General features: G+C 44.9%; 1 protein-coding gene across 1 annotated transcript in view; it reads left to right on the top strand.

The window, feature by feature from the left end:
* Positions 1 to 5: 5 nt before the first annotated feature.
* Positions 6 to 21514, top strand: part of ARHGEF26 (Rho guanine nucleotide exchange factor (GEF) 26) — a gene marked incomplete at its 5' end in the record, with an annotated part of 36554 nt that continues 15045 nt past the window's right edge. Inside the window, 7 exons of the mRNA XM_009874860.1 lie at positions 6 to 166; positions 825 to 831; positions 1598 to 1634; positions 3490 to 3635; positions 8029 to 8085; positions 11626 to 11786; positions 21006 to 21158. Of these exons, the coding sequence (XP_009873162.1) occupies positions 6 to 166; positions 825 to 831; positions 1598 to 1634; positions 3490 to 3635; positions 8029 to 8085; positions 11626 to 11786; positions 21006 to 21158 (722 nt within the window). The remainder of the gene's footprint in view (positions 167 to 824; positions 832 to 1597; positions 1635 to 3489; positions 3636 to 8028; positions 8086 to 11625; positions 11787 to 21005; positions 21159 to 21514) is intronic.

Raw genomic sequence — 21514 nt, 5'->3', positions numbered from 1 at the left:
CGGGCACCCTGCGGCGGGGCCTGAGGTCAACCTCCTACCGCCGGGCCGTGGTGAGCGGCGTGGACTTCGACAGCTCCAGCAACTTTAAGAAGAAGAACAGGATGTCCCAGCCCATTCTTAAAGCCGTGGTGGAAGATAAAGAGAAGTTTTCGAGCCTGGGGAGGATGCAGTTGAGCTGTGCCGAGCCGAGCCGTGCGGGCTGCGCAGGTGGATTCGCAGCCCGGGAAGTTTCCCAGGACTGCTGGGTTTGGTTTTCGGTTTGCTTTTTGCTACGGCAAAACTTCCTCGCGGATCAGTTACAAGTGGCGATTTCGAAGCAGAGCGGTGGAGGCTGCGGGCACAGGGCGGGATTCTGGGGAAATCTGGGCAGCGCAAAGGCTGCTGATGGCACCTCTCGCCCGCGGTCCCTGCTGGAGCCCCCACACGCCGGGCGTTCCTTCACCATCAAATTGGTGTTTTTAAACCTCTTTCCCAGAAAGTGGCAAACAGGAGAAAAAGAGCCGCTAATTTAACAACGCCTGCCTGCTGGAGTAGCAGCCAGGCAGAGAAAGGAACCTCCTCCTGCGCTCTCCTGTCTGAGGCAGAGTAGTGTTCTTAAAAATCAGAGTGTGATCTTTCTTAAATTGATAGAGACCCCTTCAGGTATCTTTTTTTTTGTGCCGGTGAATGCCTGGTTTTCATTCTTGGTTATAATCCATTAGGAGCAGTAGATTTATTCTCAGTGTATCAAAGTTAAAATATAAATACTTACTGAAGATATTATTTTACTTGAACATAACCTATTGTAATCTTGTATTTTCTTCTTTTTAAGTATGTACTTTAAGAAAAAAAGTGTTTGTAAATTTCTGCAGAGCATTCAGAATTGTGTAACAGAGTACTCCAGGCTAAGGGCTAAGGGTGTAGCTATTAAATTAATGATCAGCTTTGTGGCACTTTTCAGCCAGTTGAAAGTTATGAGCATGGAAGCTTTTGTGGAAAAGCTCAAAGTGGTGAAATAGTTATCAAACACATTGTGAACTGCTGCCCAGTAGGGTCTGGTTTGGTTTTGGTAGCAGACTTTAACCGGAAGTTATGTTTAAAATAGGAGATCCTGTCTTTACACACGCATCTCTTTTTGCTAGTATCCTGGGTTTTTTTTTTACATAGACTTCTTAGCCCATACGACTTGTTGCACCAAGCCAGCTGTTTTATTTCAAAGGTTTGTTTCGGTCTCGGAACGTTAGTTTGCAGACTCCTTAGTGTGGGGGTTCTCTGGGGAGGGTGTGGGAGGAGGCAGCGCACACCCCCAGCCTCGCAGGGAAGCCCGGGGACAGCGGAGCCAGCTACAAATTCACTGAACTCTGGCAACGCCAGCGCTCTGTGGTTCTGCAGCGCAGGGAACATGAGGCACTGGGGACAGATACGTGTAAACAGCCCGAAAGAGGGAAAGCTGCAGTAGCTTTTCACTTTCTGTGATGAAACGGTTGTTTTCATGAGTACTTGTCTAACATTAACAGGCTCCAGACTATAATAACTTCAAATAAAATGGAAGTTCTTGTTACTCTTGGTTATTGTGCGTTCTTCTTGTAATGTGTATGTGTTTCTTTTCTGTTAGAAGAAAATGCTGAAAGGACAAGGGACGTTTGATGGGGAAGGTAAGCCTGTTTCTGTACAGACTTGGTAATACGCTCAGTTATGAGAGAATGGAACTTGAGGATCGTTTTGTGAACTTCTTTCATAGGCAGTCAGAGACTGAGTACCTTGCTTTTTAGTAACCTGACTGCTGCGTGAACCATAACTTTGGCACTCGGCATACCTTGGGGAATATTTTAAAGAGTATGGGATGGCAGGCTGAAACTGGATTTTTCTTTGAAGGGCTTAAACTCTTGTACCTCTTCAAAGATGAACTTGATGGCTGGGTCTGTCTCAGCCCTCACAGGTGCGTAGAATTGCCCAGGTGGGGCTGGTTCCTCCGAGTGGGGTGTCCCTGGCTCCTCCCAGGTGCAGGTGTTTGTGGCTCAGCTCAGGGGGTTGGGGACATCGCTTGTAGCCACACTGAACTGTTGTGCTCGAGGTGATGGCCCATGCAGCTTTGCCGCTCTTTCACCTCATAAGGCAAGGGTGCTGTAATCCTTTTCTTGCTGCCTAGGCCTCCAGTGTCAGAAAAATACTGTCTAACTGCTTTTTATGTTACTCATTAATTCTGGACTTCGGCAGGTTTACTGCTTTTACCAATATTTGAACAAGAAAAAAATTCACTCCTGGCTATGATTCTGTGGAAGTTTCATTACAGGAACTGCTACTCTCTTGGCTTTTCTCTGCTTAATGCCTCTGTAAGGTCACCTCAGCTGCTGTGTTACCTTCTGTTTCTTCTTGTTTCTATTTCTTAATGTTTTTCGGTTTGTTCTGTTTGCACTGCCCCCTGCCTTACTCTTATTTTCATCTTTTCTCGCACTATGTCCTGATGTTCTCTAGATTCTCTACTGATGGCTCTCTTCTATCTTGTACTGATCCCAACTAATAGCTCTCTTTGTAATGCCTCTCAGAATTCAGTTGTGTTGCACAATTTCTTGTATTATAAGTGTGCAGACTGTACAGATGCTTTCCGAAGAACAAATACCTTGCATGATATTCGGCCGGGGCTGTGTGGCCCGAGCAGGTGACACAGATGCCCCCAGCCCAGTGTGAGACCTCAGGAGTTGCAGCTGCATGTGGAGCAGCCAGACCTTTCCCTTCTTTCCCCTTTCTCTTGTAGGACAAGATTGCAGATTAGCCAGAGCCTGGCCCATCTCTAAATGTATTCTGGTCTTGAATTTCTCTGTCCTTTTCTCTCTGCTTTTGAAAAGGGTGTGTGGTCGAAGTTGGGAAGCGGAAAGGGGAGGCTCCACACCTGCGTTTCTTTGCCACAGAATTAGCACTGGCAGCACTGACATGTTGGAGGGTGTGTTTTGTCTTAAGGTTCACAGGCCTGTTGCTCGTTCAAGCAAGTGTTGAAGTTTCTGTTTGGAATAGTTCTGGCCTGAAATTTCTGAAATTTGGATGATTTTCTTCTCTTAGTGAAGTGTGAAGATGGTACTTAAAGCTGACAGAATAAAGGTCGGCACGGGCAGTGGACTAGTGATGGTCTTGTAGATGAAAACCGCTAGACCTCTGGATGAGCGACACTGCTCTGCTGACATGCTTGTTCCGTTTTTAAATTGCTGGCTAATTATGAAATGTTGTACAGCAAACCAAGGAAGAAAAAATTGTTCTCTGTTTTTTCTCCACAAAGGACACATCTGTTCTTTAATTCAGTCAGTGTGGATCTTTTTGGGAGCGGTACAGTGACCCATTGTTGCAGTGCTGTGCCATTGTCCGGCCCAAGTCAGATGCTATCTTTGTCTCTTGGAGTTTGTGAACGGCACGTGGACCTTTGGGTGTCTTGCGTTGTTTAAATGGTACTTGGAATTTTCATGATAGCAGCTAAGCTAACTTTCTAGCAACTAATGATATACTGTTGTTCTTTTCTAGAAAATGCTGTATTATATCAGAACTATAAAGAAAAAGCTCTGGACATCGATTCTGATGAAGAGTCTGAGCCCCGAGAGCAGAAATCGGATGAAAAGGTTGTTTTTCGCTATAAGCCCCTGAGATCAACGTGGAGTCAGCTGTCCGTTGTGAGTATTTGATTATTGCATAGCCAGACAGAGCATCTAAGAAGTTGTTGAAATGAGTCTTTTTGCTTACTACTGGAGCTCTGGGCTGAAACTTGTCATCTTTTCCCTTCCAAAATACAAGGTGTCTCCAAATACTTTTATATCAACAAGTTTGCAGCTATTCCAATGTTACTAGTCTGAATCTGGCAGTCTCAATTTATCTTCTGTTTAGGTTTTATCCAAGGTAACTCCGACAGCTTGAAGAAAACAAATCACATATTCTCAGTTAGTTTGAGTAAGGATAGACCGATGCTCCTGCCAGAATTGGTTTCCCTGGTTGGCTGACACCTCCCTTTTCTAGTGCAAGTGGATCATGTGGCCACAAAACAGGCTGATTAGAGTGTGGGATTTGAAATTGCCAACAAAAAAAATTCAGTGTAGTTGAAGGTGAAGTTAAATACAACCCTGAAACGTGAAGGAAGTGATATTTCATGACTGCACACTTCAAGATACAGTTCTGTTTCATTTAATATTCTGTTTAAACTATACTGGGCAAAACAAATCAAGCGTGCCTCTTCCGTTTGCACGTGGGATTTACGACCCTGACTGTGGGTTTCCCACAATCACTGCAGGAGGCTCCTTAGGCCTTGCCTGCGCGGGTCCTCGTGGAAAGCCAAACTTGTCACGTCTGTTCCTGCGCCCGGCTGTTCCTGCAGAAAGCTTGGAAGGACAGGTTTAAATCCCAACAGCGTTTTAAACTCCAAGTGAGAGCTGTGCTTTGTAGTTCCTTTTGATAGATTGGAGTGATGTGGACCAGACTCAAATAGGATTTTGTTTTAGGGTCCTGTATTTGGCAGAGACTCAACTTACTGATTTGTGTATTAAAAAAAAAAAGTTTATGTGAGTTTACAAAAAGGGTGAATTACACTAAAGAAAAGCCTCAGTTAGTTACAAGTAAGTTTCTGCTGGATCATTTGAAATTGTTGCAGCTCAGTGCTAAGTTGGCTGCATGTATTTGATGGAAACCATTTAAAAAAAAAGCTGAGTATTCAGATGGTGGTGTTCTCTCCCAAGCCCTGTCTGTGAGGCATCTGCAGTTGCATTTTTCTTAGTGGCTTTGTTAAAACAGAATTCAGCTGTTATAGTCACTAGTGTAGTCTTGCAAGCTTCCCTGCTAGTGATGATACCAGTTGATATTTCTGCGGGTATTCATCATATGCATGATTTTGACACTAAAGAAACGGTGAAAATTCTGTAGTTTTGTGATTAATTTTATCCCTGTTTTTCCAGCTTCTGGAGGGATATCCCTAAAATTATGAGTTTGGGGTTTTTTTGGGTTTTTATGTAACTTGTAGAGTCTCGTAGAACCTCATCTCTGTGTGTGGCATAAGAAAGATTATTACATGACATGATTATTATTATTATGACATGATTATTGCATGATCACCTAGAATATTTGATGACTGGGGTCACTGACTGTGTATATACTATAGAAATTAGTTATTAAGCCTCAGTGAGATCTGCTAAGGCCATTTAAATTGTGCAGAAGAGCTGTCTTACAGATGCTGATGACCTTTTACAGTTTAAGGTCTGGAAATACGGATCACTCTTTGATTCAGTAATTACAAACAAGGCAAGACGATGTGGTTTTGAAGAATTTGCTTCATTTTTTTTTTTTCCCCAAGAAATCAGTACTTTAAATGTAGTTAATTTGCTTAATGTTGCAAGAGAGTTTACTTATAATGAAGTCAAATTGGAGGGGTTTTTTTTCTGCCTTCTAGGCAAACTAGCAGTTAAATGTTCAACAGCTGAGGTGTTTCAGAAGGAGCGCTCTTCAGCAGTAATAATAATTTCAAAACCACTAATTTGCCGTGGCCCCAGAATAGAATCAGGATCATCTCAGTAAGAGAGCCGTTCCTGTGCCATGCTGACAGTTACATAAACCAGTTTGTTCTTCAGGATTCCCAGCACAGCAGACTTGTTCAGTGTCTTTACTTGAGTGACAAGGCTGGGAGTGGGGAGGACAGGGGAGAAGTGGGCGCGCTGGGAGAATAAAGCAGTGGGGTCACAGTCGTTTGTGACTCTGGCAGAGTGACGTGCTGTCCATGTGCGTGGAAAAGCGAGTGGGGCACTGTAAGAGGAAGTCAGCTGGAAAATGTCACAGTCCTGGGTTTCAGCTGGGAGAGAGGAGCAGCACGTTTGCGGTGTGGGTTAGCAGTGACTGTGCGGGTTGCTGGAGGGGAATCGAGAGCAGGGTGAACCTGCTCTTTCTGCAGGGGGTTCCCTTGTCCGGCTGGGCCTGACAGCTGGGGCAGCTCTGACCAGACCCTGCATTTGGGGGTGGTGAAACCTTCACGTATGGAGCTGTCACATCCTTCATGATGATAATAAAAAAGGGTGTTTCTGTCTTCCTGCGTTGTACCACTCGTGTGAAACTAAGATTGGGCATTTAAAGGCTCTGAAATAAGGTGCTGTTTAAATCCAGTTCCTTTCAAATTCCTCTCTTGAAACCTCTTCCTCTGTTACAGGTCAGACACCCAGCAGTAGCTCAGCAGGTGACTAGGGAAAAAGCTGCCTTATCTGCTGTCTCGGTCCCTTCCAACTCTCTCAGTTTCATTTAGGGAGAGCAACCAGTATCTTAGAAATATATTCCCAAAGCATCTTTCGATATTTTTGAAGGCTTTCCAGCAGATCATAGGTAGTGATGCTAACCTGTGCACTGTATCAGATGTATTTGTTTTCCACCGAGTGGAGCGTTGGGTTGCTGTGGGTAGTGATGACGTGTGTTACCGTGCGTGCAAAGAGTCGCGGCACTGCTTAGCTTGGAGGGGACCTCTTCAGATCATCTCCTCCGAGCCCCTGCTCAAGGAGGGTCAGTCAGAGCAACTTGCCCAGGACTGCATCAAGTCAAGTTTTGAAAGTCTCTCTGGGTGGAGACCTCGCCACCCTCCTGGGCATCATCCCGTTGCAGAGTTGGAGCACTGCATCTGACTGTTGGACTTTGAACTTAAATGTCGGTTTTTCCACGCCCTTATCGCCCAGCCTGGCGAGTATGATGCATGTTCACTTTTCATTACTGCTGCCAGTGCTGCTGTGATTCTTACAAATATTCTTGAGATCTTGCGCTGGGAACAGATGCCCCATAGCACAGGTGATGCTCAGAATTAATAGGAGGTGGGTTGTTTAGCATCAACCCCTCCATTTCATGCCCAGTAGGCTCAATGTATTTACGCAGAGCTGCGTCAAGATTTTGTGTGTTCTCTCAACTGCTGCCTCGCTAACCTGAAACTCTTTCCAAGCTTTGGCCATCTTGTGTTTCATTTTTCTGAGCACCTCTCCCTGGTTTGGGACAAGTACGGGTGTCACTTTTCTTGTTCATTTAAAAAAAGCCACAAGTTGCTTTATGGAGCCACTCGGTCCCCTTTCCACGGCTGCCTCTTCTCTGCAGGGTCAGACAAAACCTGCCTGGTTTTACTGTCGAGCATCTTCAGGGCAAATGTCTGCATTCGCTCTTGTTTCTCTTGTGCTACCAAAGGGCTTACCTTCAACGTGGTTCATGGTGGAGCTGCTTACTATATTTCTCAAAAAAATGTTTCTGGTGAGCTCCCTACCCCTGCAGCACTTCCTTATTTTGGAGGAACTTCTTGTGTATAACCGCAGAGGTAACCTGTCATTCCTTTGTCCTTTCCTCCTCATCTCCGTGGCTGAATCACAGCGGAGTTCCTGACAAAAAGCAGTCTGGTGTCCCAGTACAACAGCTTTAGCAGTGGTAGTGCTGGGCTCTTCCATTCTTTCTGATTATGTTCTTAGCAAGGTTTTTGTTTGCACAGTAGCACAAATGGGATTTTTAGGCTGTTTCAGCTAAAACATATTGGACACCTCAAAAATAGAAATTGAATTTTCTTTCACAGAGTGTGTCAAATTAGTCTCCATATTTGGGCCTCCTCCTCTTTGCAAGTGTTGTTGTTAAGAGGTTTAGGGTTGAGCCATTTACTGGCGTGATGTTTTATATGTGCACTTTGTATGTACACACCCATGTGTGACAACGGAATGATTGCAAAACACAGCGGCAGTTCCTGAATGTGAATGTGGCAGTTGCTGCACTGAGCTCGCTGACCCCCTGTGGGTGAAATCAGGGAGGTTGTGCAGGGTGGCCGTGATTCAGCTGTGCATGCTATTGCTGCTGTGTTTGTGTCAGGATAGGTTTTAATGAAATTAATTTAGGTCTTTAGGTAAGTCAAGTGACAGACATCACTGACTTAACTCTTTTATTTCTGCTCTGTCATTGCTGTCTTTCTGCAATGGACAGAGTCTTTAGCTGAATTCTTAGTGCATTGTTTTGATGGCGCTGTATTATTTTTGTTAAACCACGTTTTTCTACAAAAGATTTAAAAATTTCTCATTTATTTTTTAGGTAAAGAAGAATGGATTATCAGATGGAATTAGCCAGGAGGAAAGAAAAAGACAGGAGGTACTCGTTAAAGTAACACATTCTTTTTTGGTGGTGGTTTCGGGATGCCCTGTGTGCCTGATGTAACACTCTGTTTGTTGACAAGGAGACAACGCTTCACTCCTGCCCTGGAGTGAAGTGTCTTCTCTCCCCAGGGAGAGTAAATAAACAAAACCTGGCTGTGGCTGATGTGTAGATGTCGCTGCCACTGCTCTCCTGCCAGAGAGGGCCTTGCCGGAGGAGCGCTGCCCGGTGTGCTCCCGCCCGCAGCTGCAGCCGCCTTGGGGGCTGCTCCGTAGCAGGAGACGCTCATTGCTGCTGCTGAACTGGGGAAGGTGTAAAACTAACCTTGCGCTCACAGAGGGTAGGGGGTGACACAGAATTTTTAAAGGCAATGCGGAACAAAGGACAGCTTTTGACAACGCGCCTGAGTTGTAACTAATCCTGTAAGTACTTGTGACCCCGGGAGCAGTGTGTGTGGTGTAACTAACCTTCTTCCTTTCACGCTGCAGTGGAGAAGGTACATCCATGCTGTCAGCAGTACAGACAACAGCAGCAATTACTGATGCAGTTATCTTGTTTCTCTGTCTCTTTCCCCTTTGCTCCTTTTGTCCTCTTTATCCACTTTCCTCTTCCTCTTTGTCCACTTTATCTGCTTTACCCTCCTTCCTTACTTGCAGGGGCTATATCAAAATGAATGAGAGGTGTTGAAAAGAATAGCCTGACCTAGCCAACTATATACCTGCAGTTCTTGAGGTATGTCCTTCCACAGAAAAGAAAACACAACACTAGAGCATTACCTGCCCTGGTAATTTGTTCAGCATCTCCATTTGGCTTCAGGACATACCTCAGTGAGTGTAGCCGAGTGACACCTGATGGGGCTTTTTGGAGAGGTTCACAGAGTTCTATAGCAAACCTCAAATAGTCATCTCGCTACGTGACCTACAGCTGTCATATTCCTTTGTGAAATACAGCAACATCTTGTACTGCACACGTCAGATGTAGACAGCAGTTTGTTGGGGTTTTCTTCTAATGCTACATTTCTTTGGCTGTCTTCTTTGGGGGGGAAGAGGCTGGGCAGCAGTTCAGGCCACGTGTTCAGCTTTTCTGTCTCCTCCTGCTGGGAAGCTTGGAGACACAAGGCATTTATTTCAGTCATATCCTTTAGGAGCCTTTAGTCTTATGTTTCCTGGACTTGTATTTACATCCCTTCAAAGAGAACAAGTTCTTCAGATGCTTTTTAAATGTAAAGCCTTTAATGTTACCAAAAATGTTTTCAAGCCTGAGGGTTTTCTTGTTTGAATATTAGAAGCCCGTTCTTTCAGAGGGAGCCTAAATAAATATTCATAAGATGCAGTTATACTACCAAGTCATGCTTTTGCTATATTTATTTTAAATTGCCTTTTACCAGTTTTTCTTTATCTATTCTTAAAATTGCTTTTTAGAACTTATTATTTTTGCCATCATAATATATTGTCGCTGCAGAGAAATGATTTGTTTGCTTTCTGCCTTGATTAAATAGAATGTCACACATTCATTCCCATCCCAGCTTTCAGAACACATTACTGAGATGGATCTCTGTGCATCTTCTGTGTAAAGAAAATGTGGCATGGAGACTGATTTGAACTATAGACATTTTCATTAGATCTTCTTTTCTTGCAAGCTGGAAATTAGCTCTGTGTGTGTGTACAAACTGTATTTCCTGGCCATCAGGATTCCAACATCTGCTTACCCTGATATCACGGACCCCAGCAGGGTTCCAGGTGTCAGCAGGAACAGTGTTAGCAAGCACCTGGGAACTGCCAGCCCGGCCCCTGAGTGTGGGGTAGTTACTGTATGTCAGTCCAGATTGTTCCTTAATCCTTTCTTATTTTGTATTCTCCAAAATGGCAAGACGATACACTCTCCTTTCTTACGCATTAGAAGCAAGGTATCTCTCTTTGTCCCATTTAGTTAGGAGTGTACTAAGGACCTTCTGGTACCAGACTGGAAGAAGTCCATGAGGGTCCTCAGACAAAGCAGAAACAAACCCCCTCCAAAAAAGTAGTAATAAAAGAGCTTGAATGTTTTCCTGTGTTGAAAAATGTCTGGGTAGAAGCCCATTAGCCATGGAGCTCCACGGCAGGTAAATCCTTTCTGTGTGAGCACGGCTGGGAGAGGTGCAGTGAGGCCGAAGGCTGGAGCTGGAGCTGCTGGTGGTACCTCTGCGCGGGTTAGCCAAGGGATTTGCCACCAGAGTTCGGCTGGCCCGTGGGTCTGTTCTAGGCTCTGGCGGTTGGCAGGCAGGGAGTTTAGCAGCATTTTAAGCATCACCTTTACGTCTCTTCTCACAGAGCAGTAACCTGCAGCTTGTTGTAGCTGCTGCTGTTTCTCTCACCAAATGCCCTCAGATTTCTAGGTGGTAAGGAAGCAGAGAGCCCACTGATGTACGCGTTACGCTGCCTTTCCTCATGTGTATTTAAAGTACGTGTTCCCCCTCGGCTTTGAGAAGGCTGAGAGAAGTTAGCTGCAAACAACTGATGAAATTATACGGGCAAGTATTACCATCAGTTATATTACATCTGCTGATGGATTATTCTGTGTTGGCAATGCCTGGAGTACAGCGCTGATGACAAATGTGATTTAGTGGAGCTTATGACAAAAGAGTTTGTGAAAGTTAGGTCTATTCCATGTACATGTGAGAAATCTATTAGAATAACAGCAAATGAAGCCTAGCGAGGTAAACGATCTCTACAGGCTGCCCAGGTATCTACCTGAGAGATGAAAGTTTCCAAGGGAACAAGTATGTGGATTTTGAAGTCCAAGAGTCCACTGGGAGTTTGCTTTGTGTGCCAGCCGGCTGCTGGAAGTCACGGTGGCCGCTCGGAGCGCGGAGTGCTAAGGTGGAGAGCTCGGCTGTGGGAGCTGCGGAAGGTTGGGGAGGTCACCCAGCACAGGCCCTCACTGCTCACAGGCAGCGGCTCCGTGTCCCCTCCTGCTCTGCTGCTCCCATGCCTGCTCCTTGCCTGGGCCTTTACAAGTAACCGAGGGATCACCGAAACACAAATTTTGCAAAAGGTTTTGCTCTCCTGCAGAGTTCTGTTACCCAAGAACACTTTCCAGCAAAGAAGTTTGCAGCTTCTGTTTAAAAAGAGCAGAAAGAAATGCTGGCTGATCAACACTGCTATGGCTGATAGGAAGCTTCCAGCCCACCCACAGAAACAGACGAGGTGCCTTTGCTGGTTTTGAAAAAATTATTTATTTATTTTAAAAACCTGCCAAGCCCCACCTCTCAGGAGTATGAATGGAGAGTGATCACAGTTGGTGGGTTTTGTCTTCAAACTCTGCAGCTGCATTGAAAACTCTGAATACAGACTGTTAAAACAAGTCTTTCTCTAGTATTAAATCACTTAGTTCAAAGTAAATGATGCAACTGTCGTGGAAATCATTAATTATGTTAGAATCTTTTGTTACATTCAGTAACTTTTCTCTGCACCCATCCTCCACGTGTTCTTCTTTTTTTTTAATTTTAAAAAGAACACAGTCAATAGTAAGTTTTCTGTTTCCCCCTCCGCTTTGCAGGCAATATTTGAAGTGATATCTTCTGAGCATTCTTATTTGCTGAGCTTGGAGATTCTGATCCGGATGTTTAAAAATTCCAGGGAACTGAGTCTCACGATGACCAAAACGGAGAGCCATCACCTCTTCTCCAATATCACGGATGTTTACGAAGCAAGCAAAAAGTAAGTATAGCAGTGCACTTCTACGTTTTCAAATTATGCAGTTTTTAAATTACAAGGCTTAAGTTTAACATTTAGTAGTTACAAATTTAAATTATTTACAATGTGCTTTTTTTTTTTTTAATTCTACCTGAGGGGTGATTCCTGGTAGTCAAAATATCTCTCAAGCAAGGAATGAAACATACCAAATAGTTTCTTTAGTGTTACCACAAAATGAAGGAACAGGTGCAAGGTAGCAAGTTCAGCAAAAAATTATGCCTGGCAATTAAAGAATGAGAATTCAAATGTTGCAGGTGTTAATACGCAGAGTCTTAGTTGTTTATAAGCTGTAAATAAATTAGAATGGAATTTGATTCTTTGTTCTTTGAGAGCATCAAAATACCTAAACAGCTAAGGTTTTATTTTGCTAACTGTAGGCGCTGGGTTTGTAATGACTAAGCCCCTGTTTATTTGGATTATATTTTCCTTGTATCCCTCACAGGTAGTGCCTCGAATAATAGAGCTCTGGTTACTACTCTCTGTGATACTGGAGGCATTTGCAGACTCAGGCTCTGCCTTGCCTACGCTCTTTTTCTCCAGGGTATCTTGCTCTTATTTGCAAAGAGCTTTTCTTGCCAGAATACTCTTGATTTTTAAAACTGAACAGCTGTTTACTTTTCTGGCTTCACTGGTTTAGGAAGGAGAGCTTACGGGTAGACTGAACTGGAGGTAGGTGGCTGGTTATTATTTTAATACCAGTTTCAACATAAAAGCAAGTTTCTCGCTGGAATCTCAGGTGACCATTTCAGAGCAGTAACCATTTCCTCCAAAGCTGTCGGGGTAGTTTGAAGATGGAAAATACAAATAGCGGTGAAACATGCGCATGAGTTTGCCAGACTCGCCTTGCCACTGGTTTTGAGCTGCTGTTCAATGGGAGAGGCAGCCTTGTCCTCCTGGGAACAAGCAGCTCTGCTGTGCTTTTAGTATTTTTTTTAAAGTGCAAAGTTAGGAGCGAGAAAACCGGACACCCTTAGAACCAGAGCCTGATGAGAAGGAGATGTTGGCAGATCTTACGCGATACAAACGCTGCGAGGTCTGGTTCGTGACTGCTGGTGGTTACTGCCAGCGTTAACACCAGACCTGTGTGTGCTCACAGGGGGGGTGCTGCGGGGCCACCAGTGCTTCAAACCCCGTTTCAAAAAGTCGTTTCATGAGGCTTTGCTTTGTTACAGCCTGTTTGTTATCCCAGCCTGGTGAGTAGCAGCATCAGCGGGTGAATTGCTGTGGCCGCACAGCCAACAAAATAAAAATGTCTGTGCTTTGCTTCTTAACACCTGTGTCCAGTGGCGGCTGAGGCACCAGGGCTCGAGGATGCCTGTGGCCTTGTTAGCTACTGGCTGGCCGTGGCACCGTGCCCCTTTGGATGTGTCTCTGCCTGCGGAACAGCAAAATAAAATGGGGCTAAGGGTTGGGTGAGGAGTCTGGCAGGCTCTGGAGTCAGTCCTTTCCACCTTTCCAGCTTTTTGTATTCTTGTTCCCTCTTCTTCTGTCACCTTTGTTTCCTCCTTGTACAAGTTGTGAGCTGAATTCGTTAGCATTAAGCTTGCGCTCACCTTTGTGGAACTAATCAAGTTTCATGTTTCCAGTCACAGCAATGCCCTTTCTTGGCTTTTGTGTCTCTGAAGGCCCGCAAATTCTGTGGAATTCTGCATCTGTTGTGCAGCAGTTTGGTTTCTGAGGTTTGTGCAGTAATAACATTTTGTTTCATGGAGCAAATGTGAGAGTCTAATGGATTGTGTCAAGCACAAACCTAATTTAGCAGCTATATAATTCGGACTTATTTGGCACTCTTTCATTTCTCCGCCCGCCCCATTCCCTTGTGTTTCTCCCTTATAATTGCTAACTGCTTTTGCCAGCAGTTGGATGTCGTCTGAATGCACAGCTGCCGCAGGACGAGAGCCGCAGGGCAGCAGCGTGGTCAGGGCGTGCAGGGTGTCCAAGTGCTGATTTGAAGGTTTAGTACTTCCTGAAGGCTTCTCCTCACTCGAAATGGGAATTGTAGAAGTAGAGTATCACGAGCTCGTTTCCTGCCCGGCAAATACTGCCTCACAGAGCCGTCACGTTACCAGGCAGGAGTTGCCATCTCCCTCAGAGGGTTTAAAAGCCGGCAGAGGCTCCGTGAGCCGGCCGGGCAGCACGGCCGCGGCACTCGGGTGTGTTTGGGATTTCCTTCCGGATTGAATAAGCCTCCCAAATCATCAAACCCACTTTAAAGTTTCTCACTTGAAATATCTGGAGCGGAGACGGGGGTGGGGAGAGCAATATTTTCAGGGGAATTCTTAAAACCCTTTTGATTAATGGTCTTCAAAGGAAGTGGAGGGGGAGATGGGGAAAAGAAATAATGGAAAAATACCAGACTAGCCCAAAATTACAATCTTACTCTTTCTTGTCTGAGAAGTCTAATGGATTGAGAACTTGGGTTTGTTTTTTGTTTGGTTTTTTTTTTAATAACTTGGAGTAAAAACAGAATTCATAACTCATTTTTAAACTTAAATGAAAACATATTTTGTTTCCTGAGTTATGCAATACTGTTAAACTATAACAAAACTTTGTGCTGGCTTTCTACAACTTCGTGTAAATAATAAAAGTGATTTTAAAACAGAAACCTTTTAGTAGTATCTCGAAACTATCGCTTCCCGTTCTCAAGGTCTTTTGTGGTAGCAGAATCCATCTTTTTGTTATAAAATTAGCATCTACTCCATTCTGCTGTATTTTAAGTAGCCTTTCCTTTACTTAAAAATACAAAATCTGAGTATGAGTGTAGTTACCAGTGGGTTTGGTGGCTCAGACAAAAGTTTGGTGAGCTGAAGAGCTTGAACTGATAACAGTACTGTCTGTGGTCAAAATTGCTTGGGGCTGGTATCTCAGAACTTTGACTTAGAGCGTGTTTAATGGAAACTCTCCAGAAACACCACGATAGGCTCCTAATGCGCGACCAGGCCATTTCTGCCGGAACAAAGCTGCCTTTGTTGGAGGCAGAACACAGCCAGCAAAGGCTGTCTCTGCTCTGGGGAGCTCATTGGAACGTCTCTGACAAAGAAGAGCTGATCTGAATAATTTGTGCAGCGTGCAGTGTGGTGGTTTATGAAAACATCTTGCAAGGTGGCTCCGGAAAGTTTAAGTCTTTTATTGTGGGTTTGCGCACGTGCCTGTGTGTGAGACAGGAGTGCTGAACGGGGAGAACACAAAATCGCACCAACTGCAGCCCGGGTCAGCGCGAGCTGTCACAGGGAGAGGTGAGCTGATGGGTCAGGCCAGGGTGCAGGAGAGGTCGGCTTCCCCGGAGCCTGGCTTGGGAACGAGGAGTTACAGGGAATCCCGGGAAATGTCTTGAAGAACAATTGGTCTGACAGGTGAAAATTTATAGGAGGGCTTCAGCACTTTGTTTCTCTCTCTGCCGTTACGCCAGCAAAAAGTAAAGCTCATGGAATACTGGAAGGTTAGCATTAGCGGAAACAGATGTGAACAAAAAATATTTTGACACAGTGTTTTTAAACTCTGTGTCTTGATTTTGGTAGAGAAGCCCATGTGGGTTTATGAGGTAGGTCAACATCTTGTCTGAGTCTCTTAGTTTAATATTATATGTGTGAATATATGTTAGGAACCAGGTAAGCTTCCTTATAGCACTTTTTGTAGATTGGGTTTATGTTTCAGCTCTTTCCCACATAGTTTTAAATGATGCAGCTTTGTCTTTTTCTACAGAAAAACACAGTCCTAGTATTCCTGTAAGAAATGTGCGTATTGAATTAGTTAACTGGGTATTCAAATCCTTACTTGTTGGGAGTGCGGAGTTCTGTTGCTGAGGTTCTTTGGAAGACTGCAAAAAAAGCCCAATCACCACAAAACTCACATATAACAAAAAAAGTAAAAGTAGAAAATTAAATGCTGTGAGTAGACCCTGTGTGATTCAGGTGAACTATAAGGAAAGTGAATTCTTCCTAAGTTCTAGATCACCAGTTTGATTTGCAGGTAGGACAGTGGTGTAAGTCATTAACACCTTTTTTCCTGTCTGGTCTAGACTGATGGTGTCGGTCTGTGCTCTGTGTTTTATCACAGTTCTTGCCCTTAGTGATTTTTGAAGAAAGCCGAGTAGTGTCTTGAGGGCATCCAGTGACACTGAGGTGTGGTCTAGGGGAGAATTTCTGGGCTCTGTTAAAGAAAACTGTTTGTGCCAGATGCTTTGAAGGAGATAAATGGCTTCCTTAAGTAAGATAAGTAAGGCTGAGTGGTTATGTGGGATGTGAGTGACAGAGTAATGGGAAGAAGGGGGAGAAAAACCCTCTTGGGTGACCCAGGAGCAGGATGGGAGGGAGAGAGCAGGGAGTCTACAATACCCTATTTTTCTTACCAGTTTAGGTGTCCAGAGAAGGTGTTTCTGGCTTCACACATACCGATGACTTGGGACAGTGCGTTTATCCTTGTGTTTCCTCGGCTTGCTTCCTTGGGGGTTTGTTCTATCAGCCCCCAGTGCTGAGCTCTCTGGTGTCAGTGTGTAGGGATGGTGGGTCAGAGGGCTCTTCTGGCAGCTGAAACTCTCTGGGTTGACCCACGCTGTTCCTGTGCAAAGGACTGGCGGCGTCGGCAAACAGTAACTTTAAAATAACTGCAGTTGGTACTTGCATTCCTGACCCAGTGAGTGTTCTTTTATGATTTAGCTTCCTTATTGGAGCCAAGATTAGATATGTGACTGCAGGGCTCGGGAACAACAAATCTAAACAGAATCGTACTTCCCTCAGCTCATTTTCTTGGGCAAACAGAACTGAAATAATGCCTTTTTGAACACGTTTGGAAATCTTTATACATCTATGTGCATTGTATAATAACTTGGTTTAATAAATACCTTGCAATTACTTATACAAAAAGTGCCCTTGAAGAAGATGCCTAGTTTTCCAGAAAATACAGTATGCTTCTAGCTTCAAATCACTTAAACATACTGAAAAGAATACCCTGAGCTCACAGATTTGCATCCTTCACTTTCACAGTGTAGCTCCACGCTGTATAAATAGACTGAACTGTTGCTGGCTGTTGCTAAGAGTGGGAGAGGGACCCAGTGGGAAAATATTTGGGCAGCGGCTCTGCTGCAACTTTAAAGTCCATTTAACAGAACACTGATTTAGAGAGGTGGAGAGAAGTGAAGTGTGTGTCGGGTCGTTCCCTTCTGTCCTGTGTGAAGTCCTGCTCAAGCTGTCCCTGGTCGTTCAGCTGCCCCTCTGTGGGAAGGACAGTAAATCGTAAAGAAAAGCGAATCTATTGGCAATTTGCTGGTCTCTGACGTGTGTGATCCTCAGCAATTAAATCCAGCTCATATTAGGTTTCACAGATTTCTCTGCTTGGGCGCCCTTCTCTCGGCCTTCCTGGCTGCCCAGTGGTGCCTGGATGGGTGTGGAGAGGCTGCGCGGGTGCCCACGGGTGCTGCCTGTGGCAGGGCTGTATGCAGATTTCACAGGAACAAACATCTCTTCCCAAACACTGAGACTGGTCATTTCTCTTGTATGTGATGTTGGCCAGCACTGTCACCTGGTTGTGGTGCAGCCAGGTGCTGCAGGTGACAGCACAGGGTCGGAGGGCTTGGCACCAGAGGTGCCTGGTTGGTCTTCATTTCTTAGCTTGGCTGTTTCTAGCGAGCGTGTCCTGTGGGAGCAGCCTCACCATGTTGTCAGGGAGCTCCACAAAACCATCTCCGAGTTCAGTGCCTGTGACAGGCGAGAGATCGTTTCGTTCTGTGGCAGATGGGTGCTCAGGGGGACGGGCCGAAGGGCGCTGCTGCTCCTTGGGAGCGCGGAGAGCACGGCTCCCTTCCGCTTGGGAAGGGTTTGTAAAATGAAGACTCCTGTTGTGCTGTCTGCATAATTTATCTAAAAGATTTACATTTCCAGTGCCACAGAGCGTTCTTTGTGGGCTCATTTGCCAGTGGGTATTAATTGCTGAAGCAAGATTTGTGTTTCTGAAGTGCGTGCTGCCGAGCTAGATGCTACGAGCCCTCACCCGCTATCGCAGGCATCTCGCTGTAACAGAATATATTGGTGTGGTTGCCATGGACTCTGTATTGGTCTGGATTTCTGCCAGAAGACTATGAAGAGTTGAAAAGGCAAGTGCCTTCCCATTAGGACAGTTACTTGTGGGTGCCAGTTTGTTGCGGTATGAACAAATAGGTTGTCAAGGTATTTTTTTTTTCGTTTGTTTGACTTTTAGGTGCTCAGTGGATATTGCTTAAGAAAAGGTATTTTTATGGGCTGTTAGCTTTGCAGTGCATGCTGTTATAAATGTGTGTGTGTATTGGTTTTGATTATTTAGATCATGGTAGCTCCTGTCACAGACTGATGAATTTCAGACACTGGATGCAGTCCCCCTTTCTAGCCATGCTTTTGCTAAAAGCTCTGATTGTGATTCAGCGTAAAAGTCTGTGGAAATAAAGCTGTAATGTTTCCTGGTTTCACTATTTTAAAGCTCCCGCCCCTCCAAAACAAAAATTTGTGATGCGTTCATTGAGCTTCTCTTCCTGACGAGCAGATTCGGGATTGAAGAGGCGAATCAGAAACCTTTATTCCTGTTCTCTGAAATGGGGAATGGTTGTTCCAGTTCCCTTTGCTCCAAGAGGAAGAAGTCGGAAGAAGTTCCCACTCCCGTGGCTTTTGTCTGTTGCTGGATGGTAACGTGTCAGCAGCAACGTTGCTCTAAAGCTAAAGCTGCGTCACAGTGATCCTCTCTATGTCATTATAACTTTGAAAATATTAAGGAAGAGTAATAATGATGACGATGGTGATCTCACAACTCCATCAGAAGTTTTTTGGGTTTTCCTCTTAGCTCCTTCGGGTGCTGTTCCGATCTGGTGACCTCCGGTATTGCACTTGTGCCCAGGTTTCAGGCGGATATTCCAAGTCTGCTCTTTCCCAGTCTTACGCGCCAGCAAGGCTTTGCTGTCCCTTGATTTCTATAGGGACCCTGGATTTAAATAACGTTTACTTTTTCTGCAGTTCCTCCAGCCTTATGTGCTCTTGTTAGATTCTCTGTGCTTTTTGCTCCTGGAAAATAACAGATTCTGTAAGATAACTGTTTAACTCTCATTTGGCCTGCCTACTTAAAATTCCTTTTACCTGCCTGATGAGTTGCAATCTAATTTGGGAATATCCAGAGAGCAAGGTGTGGTATTCATAAGAACGTGAGTCCTGCTCAGTTAATATCTTTATCCAAGGGTGAAGGGAGAGTAGATGCTGAGAAGAAATGTCGACCAAAATGATTCACGACACCTGTTTGAGCAAGGCTCTCTTGATGGGAGTTTTGCAGTTGTGAGACATTGTTTAGGCCTTGTAAAAGGGAATTATGTGGAACCATTTGTAGTGTTGTGCGTGTACTGCTGCACATTTGTGTCTGCAGAGCTGAGTAACTGGAGTTTTTGAGAAAACTGTGGATTTAAAGCAGTGCCAATGAGCAGGGGAAAATGGTTTACAAGAATTGCCTCAGCGGGTGTTTGGATGTTGTTCCTGCTGGTGCTAAGGAGCTTGTTACGGAGCTGCCTCAAGGTGTGGGAAGACCCGTCACAGGAGCCACGGACGCTCCAGGAGGAAACTCTTGCCCTGGTATTGGTGAGGTCTCTGGTGGTTCCAGATTTTGTGCTATAAAAAGAAACGAACAGGAAATGAATTCAACCTGCATCTCTGAATTCTGGCACGCAGCCTTTAGGAGAGGGGGAGTTTGAGTATTACAAATTGGACATTTCTTTTAAACGACCCAAGGGCAAGATGAGGGAAATCAGATGCTGTCTTGTGATGCTGTTTAACTCTCACTTAATTGGATCTAACTTGAACCAGACAAATTCTGGATTTAACAGAAACAGATCCTTCTGGTGTTCAGTAAATAAAGCCAGTCAGACAGCCCAGCTCCTTTGTGGTTGGTTAAACGGAACGTAATCACTCAGATTCTGTCCTAACGATCAGTACTGTCCTAAAATTTTAAGGTTTTTTAGGATGTGTCTGGTTGCATGATTGTCTATAAGTAATAAGCAAATTGGATGGAAAAAAAAAAAGACAGCCTTTGATTCAAACTTTGATGTGTGATTTTTCAGAGGTAGTATTTCTAATAGTACGTGTTGTGGGCGATGGGACTTGGGTATGCTGCTTCTCTCTGCCCTCTCGGTTTTTTTTCTTCTGCTATCCAAGATTTTTACTGTTCCTTACAATGATTGTGACTGATGATGTCATTGATGAAGCAGCAAATAAATTCTGAAAGTGGAAGTTCTAGCCTAGCACGGTCAAACACCTTGTCAGTGTGCCAGAACATACAGCAGGAAGAAATGCTGAATTTCCTGAGCAGAGTAAGTTGGCAGTGGGCTGAGTTCTCCCAGCTATAAACATGTCTGAGTAGAGCAGAAACACATCCCGGTGTCTGGGGTTCATGGTGGTCAGCGGGTGAGGTCTGGCTGTTGCAGTTCATGAGAAATTGTACACGCTGTGACACAGTGATCTTGTTTTTATCTTTTCTCTCTCTTCCCCCCCCACCTCCTGCTCCCCTCCTCCATGGGCCCCAGTGAATTTTCAGGCAACTGTTAACTTTGTGCTGCTTCTAAGCACACCTGAAAAAACGTGAGCAAACCCATGTTGTTACACACGTGTGATGAGCTTCTGGCCATCCCGATCTCTTCTTCTGCACGTTTGAGGTTGGTTTGTAAAAGGAGCTCTGGAGAGCCCTGGAACCAGCTTAGGATTTTGGTTTCTATTTTCACTGTTGCCCCTCTGTGTTTGGTTTCAGCGACAGACTGAAGTACACGACTACGCGAGCACTTTGTCCAGCTCAGCCTGCCGTGCAGCGTTTGTCCCTAGGTCAGCAGTTCACACACAGCTTTACTTCACTGAACACCTGTGGTGTTGTACTTCCTTCGTTACAGGAGGAAATGTGTCAATGTGTGCCTGAGATGGTTCTGTTTCTCTTCTAACCCTGTTTCTGGAAATTCTAGTCTAACCAGGTCAGTAATGTTGTTTCAGTTTTGGCAACTGGAGAATGGGAAGTACCTCTGCCAGTGACACCGCTGCTCCTGCCTCCTGTCCTCTAGAGATTTTCCTTACTGTTCTGCCAAGGGAGAGATGATCTCACCCTGCCACTCAAGTGGTTGCCTCAGGCGAAGTGTAAAACACTGCGAGAGAAGTCTGCGTTTTTTTGGTAAAGTAATTTATTGTAATTTTTTCACAGGTTCTTTAAAGAACTTGAAGCACGACATCAGAACAACATCTTCATTGATGACATTAGTGATATAGTTGAAAAGCACGCTTCGTCAACGTTTGACCCCTATGTCAAATACTGCACCAATGAAGTCTACCAGCAGCGAACACTGCAGAAATTACTGTAAGAACAAATGCAAAAATCCCATTGCAAAACCATCCCCTTTGCAGAAGCAGGCTGTGGCATTTGGTGCAAAACCTGTGGCTTCCAACTAAGCATGTGCCGACACGCTTCGCTTTACGTTAAGTACAAGTTCCTTTGAAGTAATTAAGAGTGAAGTTACGCCTGGCTGCACCGTCCGGCCTGTTTGTGGTCGTGTGCTGCATTCCCTTTGCAGGGGCAGGTGCAGGGTAATGGGGGTCACAGAGGCGCTGCCCGGGCGCAGGGCCCGCGCTCGCCTTCGCCTGTGGGGCAGCCTGAGGCTTCTAAGTGCCAGTGCTGGTCTTGCGTACCTAAGCAAACAAAACTGAAGGCTTAGC

Source organism: Apaloderma vittatum, unplaced genomic scaffold (genome assembly GCF_000703405.1).
Source record: "Apaloderma vittatum isolate BGI_N311 unplaced genomic scaffold, ASM70340v1 scaffold24478, whole genome shotgun sequence".
NCBI classification, from domain to species: domain Eukaryota; kingdom Metazoa; phylum Chordata; class Aves; order Trogoniformes; family Trogonidae; genus Apaloderma; species Apaloderma vittatum.
The sequence above is the reverse complement of the archived record's forward strand: the minus strand, read 5'-3'. Positions and strand labels throughout refer to the sequence as shown.